General features: G+C 33.0%; 1 protein-coding gene across 1 annotated transcript; it reads right to left on the bottom strand.

The window, feature by feature from the left end:
• Nucleotides 1-374: 374 nt before the first annotated feature.
• Nucleotides 375-5,414, bottom strand: LOC132307210 ((E,E)-geranyllinalool synthase-like). Its single transcript, XM_059804945.1, has 12 exons — nucleotides 5,087-5,414; nucleotides 3,929-4,124; nucleotides 3,580-3,803; nucleotides 3,330-3,453; nucleotides 2,994-3,109; nucleotides 2,671-2,900; nucleotides 2,392-2,507; nucleotides 2,157-2,255; nucleotides 1,816-2,031; nucleotides 1,526-1,655; nucleotides 1,170-1,415; nucleotides 375-1,054 (listed from the first exon to the last, which is right to left on the bottom strand). Exons 1-12 carry the CDS (start codon nucleotides 5,412-5,414, stop codon nucleotides 548-550), a joined length of 2,532 nt encoding a protein of 843 aa, XP_059660928.1. The 3' UTR covers nucleotides 375-547.
• Nucleotides 5,415-8,285: the final 2,871 nt, after the last annotated feature.

The following is an 8,285-nucleotide window of genomic DNA, read 5'->3' as shown; positions in this document are numbered from 1 at the left end:
ATGCTGTCTAAAATCAACTATATAAAACAATACAATTAGACCATGACATGACATGTTCGGATGTTCCACGTGCAATGTGCCCACCGCCAAAATTAATACTTCACGAATTTGATTATAAAGTTAGTTACGTGTATTTTTTTTTTTTGGCTTTGACTTTGGGAAAATTCTTGGAATCTCAAGAATGCATTATATGAGCCACATACATATTCTTTCGGGTATTTCATTTTGGTGTATGTAAATTATTTAATATTTATTCAAATAAAAAGCTAACTCATGAGATATATCTATTGTTGGTATGGGAGAGTCAAATGTTCATATATAATAAAAAAGACATGTAAGTATATATTTTAATTATTTTCAGAAGTATAGCAGCATTGACAGAAATTCGAGAGGTAAGTTCTTAAGGTCTCTTTTTCAAATCTTACTTCTAACTTAAATGATACGTGTGTTGTGGGACTGATATACGTACTCTAAAGGAAAAAACACAAACTAACTATTGGATGCCTTAAAATACATATGCAGCTAATAATATTGATACCAAACTGATTCAAATGTTGCAGAAACCGAGTCTCAGAGGAATGAACACTTTTGGGCAGCCACTTCCTGATTTAGTAGTCTTTGGAACAAAGTGTTGGCTAATGGTAAAAGTTGTACTTCCATGATGTTTGAAGTTCTGATCAAATCGAGCTGAGACGATTAATTTTTCATTCTTGAGTACGGACTGGATTGATGGAAGAGTCTTCAAAGGCTTTGAGTTTCGGTATTCCAAAGGAGTGTAAATGGCGTTCATTATGTCTTGAAGGAGGTCTATGTTGGAGTCGTATCGATTGCCAGAGTTGAAAAACATCTGAAATACCATTAGACATGATAAATGGAGATGCTTGCATGATTTGGGCAAATCGTTGAAGCCATCCATCAAAATATGTTCAAGAAACTCTTTCTTCTTTTCATCCAATATCTCCTTTACATTAGTGATTGAGCCTTCAATTCCTGCCTCTGGATTTTCTTTCAAGTGGAGCAAAACAATATTCATTTTCCCATCCTCTTGTTCCTTCTGCATTAAAGCACAATATATGAATATATATATATATATATATATATATATATATAGGATGGTATGTGAACTGTATACATATTCAAGAAAAGGGGTTTGTTAATTAATTAATTACCTGGTAGCTTTGAATGTCATTCAACAGACGAGCCATGATCATGAGCAATTTCGTGATAGTTTCATACTGTGCAGGCTTGAATACTTTGTGAGACAAGCTCGGGCTCAAAAAACATGAAGCCGGAAGAACCAAAGTGTGTGTGCCAATCGATTTCATGCCAATTTCAAGGTATTCATCTTTGGATGGTATATATCCGCTCTTGCTCCATCTAGCCTCTGTCAGCCACGTAGCAAACGTTTCGTGCCACTTTCATAGAAGAAACACACAATTTTCCAAAATTATTTCTAAGTTTTAGTTGATAGTTCAAACAGCTGTGAAGTAATTAGTTGAATTACACATAAGTAAGAAAAACTTACTATGTCTTGTAGATCATTTGTTATGTCACTTCCTTGTAGATGGAGGTGTTTCACTGCAATGTCCCTCACAAAATGGTCGAGGGCATTAAATATAATCTTACCATGGCCACTTAAGCCTTTACCATCCCATCTGTTAAAAAAAAAAAAAAAATTTGAATATCACGCATATTCATTATCGGATTCGGATAGGATCAAACTATATTCGGTAGGAAATCTAGTTGGTTCACAGGTCTACTTCCGAGTAATTCTAGCTAAATAGGATGCAAATAAAAGAATAAAGATATATATACCTTTGAACCGCCCCGGTTAAGCGTTGTAGCTCATTCATGGAGCCTTCCATATCATAAAAATCATCTGCAACTGTAATAAGTATTGCACTTTTGGCAACTAACATTCGAATTGGGGAATTGTGAGGTAGAGAAATGCTGGCTGCAATGGCGAAGTAGCAATACGTAGTTTTCTCCCTCCCAAATCCCATTTCACTAAGACCCCACTCTTTCGACCACCTATATACACACACACATATCAATTACGCAAAAGAACTGATGAAATAGAGAAAAGCCATTTATAGATGTATCTATATAACGGTCATGCTTTTATATATATACATTTAGAGAAATATCAAGTATACCTTTTAAGCTCCTCCAATTCATTCCCGTAGACTGATTGCCGGAACTCATAGTTCTCCACAGCAAGTCGCATTAGTTTGTCATTTTGAAGACATGATAACCTAACATATATATTTTGCAACTTTTCAATATTATTCTTTATAAAGGAATATCTATATATATATATATATATATATATATATATCTTTTTCATAATAATTAGGGAGAATGAGGTTAAATTTAAACAGTGGCTTGTACCTATAGGAGGAGGCCTTTCCAATCCAAAGAGAGTGGACCTTATTCTCTTCAATCCACTTTCTGTGATCTAGATGACTAAGTCGAGCAATCCATGGAAGAGCCAACTCATGCTCGATCTACACAAGATTATGGAGTCATATGATCAATATGATTGATGCATGAGTGTATCTATATTTTCTTGCTAAGTAAAAAATAGATATGCATACATATTTTCTTTTTGAAAGAAATTTGGAATTAATTAGTTTATCAAAGAATTATAAGCTAGGAATAGAAAATTACCAATCTTTGAAAATTTGTTAACATGACAATATTATCATTTATGTTTTTCAGTGTCAGGGATTTCTCAAGTAATTTCCTTGAAAATGACCTTGCCTCTTCTAGTTCATATTCTCCTGAGAACATAAGATCTGTGGCTCTATAAACATTATACATTGCACTTGTAAACACTTCAAAGTTTTCTTCTATATGAGATACAACATCTTCATGGAGTAGAAACCAACAAAAAGTCCCTGCACATTTTAAATTTCAAAATCAGTAATGACATAAAATTAAGGAGTATTTATATAATCAGCATGAGAGGTCTGAAATCAGTAATGACATACATGGGGTCACATTGTACCCTTGCATCCGCAGGAGCCTAAAAGCCAAAGCGTCCTTGTATATTTTTGCCGGTGCTAGTTCAACTTTTGTCGTCGGTGATTCTTGTGTCTCATACATACTGAAAGTTGGAGTTAAAAATTTCAAAGAGACTAACAAGGTTAGTACATAACAATAATCTGCATATATAGTACGGTAAGTTGCTGTTTTATAAAACTGAAAATTAAGTATTTTTTAAGTGCTGCATTATTAACTGTTTTACATCTTAATTGTAGATTGAGAACCTTTTTTTTTTTTTGGATACTTTTTTGGATTTTAATTGTAAATAATATTTACATTACCTGTACACCTCTGATAAAATGTTTTCAATCTCCTCATTGAAATGCTCGGACAACCCTAATCTTTGAATTTGGTTAACCATACAAAGCTTTATGAGCTCCTCATCCATGGGATACATTGATGGAACTGCACCAAAAACCAAGTTCAGAATTCTATATATTCCTACACAAATACAGAATTGGTTATATAAAATCATAGAATTAAGAAGCTTTTCATAACTTATCGAAAAAAGAAGAAGAAGATTTTCATAACCTCCATGACCGCATCTTTGAACAAGAGACACTAAGTAGTCCATGCACTTCTGATTTCCTGTAGCCATGTAGGCGCATGCCGTGGCAGAAGGTGATTGGAACAACGAGCCGTCTGATTCATTCAAGTGCGTCACTATATCTTCTTGATCAATATCATATGTTGATGGCAAGGCCTCCAAATATGACAACAGTGGAGGATAATTGTATTTATCTACAAGTTCTTCCCTGCAAAACAGCATGCATGTTTCTGATTATATATATTGGTGTTCAACAATAATTATCACTAAAATAAAAATTTTAATATATATATGTATCTCTGAATGTATATTAATTTGTAGGTAAGAATTTACATATCAAGAATCCGTTGCCTGTGGAAGAAAACTTCCAACACTTCTCCTTTGAGCTCGTCGGGGAAAACATTTTCTAGACCTTTTGCTTGAGAAAGTTCAACAATTCCCGGGAAAACAATAGAAAACCAACGAGGATACCCTTCTTGTTTTACTTTGATCAGAAGCATCTCCATGTTTGCATGAATAAATTCCAACCCTAAAATGTTGATAGAAATTAATAACATGCTTATATCATCTCGTTAAATGATTCTAAAAGAAAAAATAAAATAATGGTCAGTGTGTTTCTTTTGATGATTTGTGGTTTTTAGTTTGCGAGTGAGGATTTAAAAAAATAAAAATAAAAATAAAAATAGAAAAAGTCATCTTTTTAATTTCAAAACTTGAAAAACGAAAGTACTGAAAGTGAACCATGAAAATGACAAAAGAAGCGACCCAGCGAGGCCCGCGCAGCTAGAAGTAAACTTCGGATCACGACTCATAACTAAAAAAACGGTGCTCACATGGGATGACATTGAATTTTTATTTTTATTTTTTATGACAGTGATAATTGCAACTATACTATTCTTTACGTGTGAAAAGGTTAGTTGCAACCAGAGTATTCTTTTCTAGGTTCTAGTGGTGCTGCAGATATTTCTAACATTGTGGCATGGTATTTAAACACATTTGTTTTGCATTTCACCATCTAGTAAAAATCAGTATGTTTTAACACAACTTGATTGCATAAAAACTAAAAATATATAATGATAATAAAAAAATAGTTCAACACATTTAAACCGTATTTGTACATAGTAAGTGTGTTAAATAAAAATTATAGCACAATACAACATAAATTCGTTATAGTAGAGAATTCAAACACCTCTTTTACTAATAAAAAATTGTGAGTTGGAGTCTCATTAAATAAATGAGTGCAACCCCAAAGAATTAGCCTAATTGAAAAAGACTTAGGTCCTGATACCTCATGAAGCATAAGGTCTCAGACTGATTCCTCTTAGGTGAAACAATTCCTTGGAGGCCACGCTAGTGAACACGATTTCGTGGATTAGTTTGAATAAAGCCCTGGACACCTCAATTATCGAATATATTTTTTTTTGAGTGCGTGTGTGACTTGCCTAAGAGAGAAACAAAACTCTTTCTATATATATATAGATATATATGTACCTTTCTTTATGTTTTTATCCCCAACATTCCACGTTTTGAGCACAACCATGCAAGCAAGAGTTGCAAGAAGAGTATCAATGGTGTATTGATCCTCTCCCCAGAACCCTTCGTCTCTTTGGTTGTCGAGAACCCAATCCAAGCAACCCTTGAACACGGGACAATCCCGTTGTTCGGGGTCTGGAATCATGGCTAACCATGCAGTGTCATAAGCTGAAGGAGAAACAAATGAATAAACATCAATAGAATTAGTACTACTACTAGTAGAGAACATCTCTTCTTTGATCTCATTAACTAGGGTTTGAAGTGAGGTTGGCATAGAGGATTCCATGGAAACAAAAGCAACGTTTTATATATATAACACACAATTTCTTTATGTGTGGACTGGTGTAGCATTAAGAAGCAAACAAGCAAGCTATTTATAGAGAAATTTATGCATGCAAGTAATGGTTAGGAACCACAAATTTATGATTTCACGTGGGCCTAACGGTGTGGACAAATTTTGCAACTTCGCCATTTATTGATCGATGACGAATAAGATGACGCAATAATGTAACATCACCATGTTCCTAATTTATTGATGTCAGCATAATGTGATGCTACATGGAAAAAGTATATAGTATCTCCCATAAGTAATGATATAAAGATAACTTTCTCACGGGAAAAGTTATGATTTATTTATTTTTAATCGTTAAATTGAGAGGTTTTTTTGTATATATATATATATATATTTGTTTCAAGACATAATTGGCAGGAATTTGAAAAGTAATTATTTAAGATTTTATTTTTGAATTGCACTCTTGACTTGATAATAATAATAATAATTAATAATTGATATTTTTTTTAGATAAGTTAAATTTATTCAAAATAAATAAAAATTATCCAACTCTTTGCAGGGCATCAAGGAAGCTATTTATAGAGAAATAATGCATGCACGTAATAGTTAGGTGTAGGACCCACAAGTATGGTTTAACGTGGATCTAAATGGTGGACAAATAGGTTTAATCCTTTTCCGGTACAGCTACTTCGCATTTTATTGATGACGGATACGGAACTATGTGAGTACCACCAACGTGGTCATCCCCCAAATTTTGCAAAATAATGCTCGGTATATAGTTTCCTAAACATGTGCCCATTTCAAAATTTATTAAAAAATTAATTTGAGTCTTTTATAAAGTCTTAATTTTAGAAGTCAATATTTGGAGAATTAAAGGAATGTTAAAAATTTACAAATATAATTCATATATCAGTTATTTTTCTCATGCACTTGATGAATTATGAAATCCACTAATTAATTTATAAATATTCAAATTTAGATCTACTTTCCAAAATTCTAATGTAAAGAAAAAATTACATTATGATTTTTTAAAATTTGTTTTCATATTACTAATTTAACCCCATAAATAATCATTTCTGGGTCCATCAATCTGTGTCGAACCTTGTCTGGACGAGAAGTATTTGTTGGCACTTTAAGAAAATGTCTCTCATATGTGGAGATGCATTTTGAAAATAGTGAACGATAAATTATATACTGCATAGTTAACTATATATATCTGTGCAGTTGGCACATTCACAAGCCCTACTGATAATGGATTTGGGAAATGGAAATTATATCCCAAGCGAACATAGGTGGTGCTAAATATGTTATATTTAGAAAATTGATGCTTATTATGGGAAAAAAATATTGAATACTTCGAAGATACTTACTGTTACAAGGGAAACCTGTTCCACAATAGATTTAGATGGGATTAAGTGTGTATATATAAGTGGGTATGCATTACTATCCAATAGTTTAAGTTTTTGGATAAATGGGTAAGCGCCCACCTATTGCAGTTGGTATCAGAGTCAGACCCAATTCTTAATCCGATTTCACGTTAAGCGTCTGGCCTGGAGGGCGTCCGGGTGGTATCAGAGTCAGACCCAATTCTTAATCCGATTTCACGTTAAGCGTCTGGCCTGGAGGGCGTCCGGGTCTGGACTCCAGGTAGGCAGGGTGGTCTGACCGCAACGTGGGCGTTGCGCGAATTTAGGTGAGAAAAAATGTTACAAGTGAAACCTGCCCAATATCGGATTTGGATGAGGATTGAAGTGTATATAAATGGGTGCGTATGTAATACTATCCAACAGTTTAAGTTTATAAATAATTGTACAAACCTCTATCCCGTTACACCTGTTATGTAATACTCCCATTTAATATTTTTTTATTTATTATTTCTCGAATCAATGCATTAAGCCTTCGTTATCAGCCCCAAGGATCCAACATATTTTTTCGCAATTAATTAAAATTTTATTTGTTACTCGATTATGAAATTATATCTCCCTTTTAAACTTACCAAAAAAAAAAAGAAATAATAATAATAATAATAAGTTGTCCTATCCAATCCCACAAGTGGCCCACGTTTTAAGTCAATTTGGCATGCAACCATTTCACACAGGTTTGCCAGGCATGCAACACAGGTTTGTTGAGTTCATACATTCTACAAATTGCTTGTCTTCGTGGATCAACAAAGAATTAATTGACTTGTACTTTGTATATGATTCTGATAATCATTTAGTTGCCTTACTTGAATTTAACACTAATATTGAAGAAAGAATTATTTATCAATAATATTGAAGGTAAGTTTTTTATTTTTTATTTTTTGAAAAGTATATTAAAGTTAAGTCTAAGTTGTTCCATTGTGATATAAAGGTGTTGAGTTTAAAATTAAAAATAACTTTTCAAAAGTAAGACTGTACATCTCAACCCATCCAAAATCTCACAATTCAATCTCCCAATAAATTTGAAATTTTCTTCACGTCAAATTAATGTCCCTTTTATATATCCCCTATTATTAAAACGTGCCTTAGGTTGTCCAGTAGTGTATCATATATAATTGGAGGAAAAACAATTAAATTCTAATAGAATTTTCAACAATATATTAATCTAGCTAGTTCTCAACCTCAAAAATAATCCAAGAGATTTGCAACACAATTAGATAGATTTTTTTGTCTATTAAAGACCTCACAAATGCCCTCACCTGACAATGGTTGATGGAGGACCCCACGTAGCAGCCATTTCCCTAAGCCATTTCACATTTCTGGCCCATGCTTAGTGTTGCAAGGGAGTTTATTTTACGTCGATTTTGGATGGGAAAATGAATGGATATTAATGAGTAAATATGCAGTACTATCTAATATTTTAAGTTTTTGAATAAATAAACAA

The sequence above is a fragment of the Cornus florida genome, unplaced genomic scaffold, assembly GCF_030987335.1.
Source record: "Cornus florida cultivar Cherokee Brave unplaced genomic scaffold, ASM3098733v1 CherokeeBrave_3.0.0_Hap2_Chr01, whole genome shotgun sequence".
Classification (NCBI taxonomy): Eukaryota; Viridiplantae; Streptophyta; class Magnoliopsida; order Cornales; family Cornaceae; genus Cornus; species Cornus florida.
Note: the sequence above shows the minus strand (reverse complement) of the source record. Positions and strands in the feature narration are given on the sequence as shown.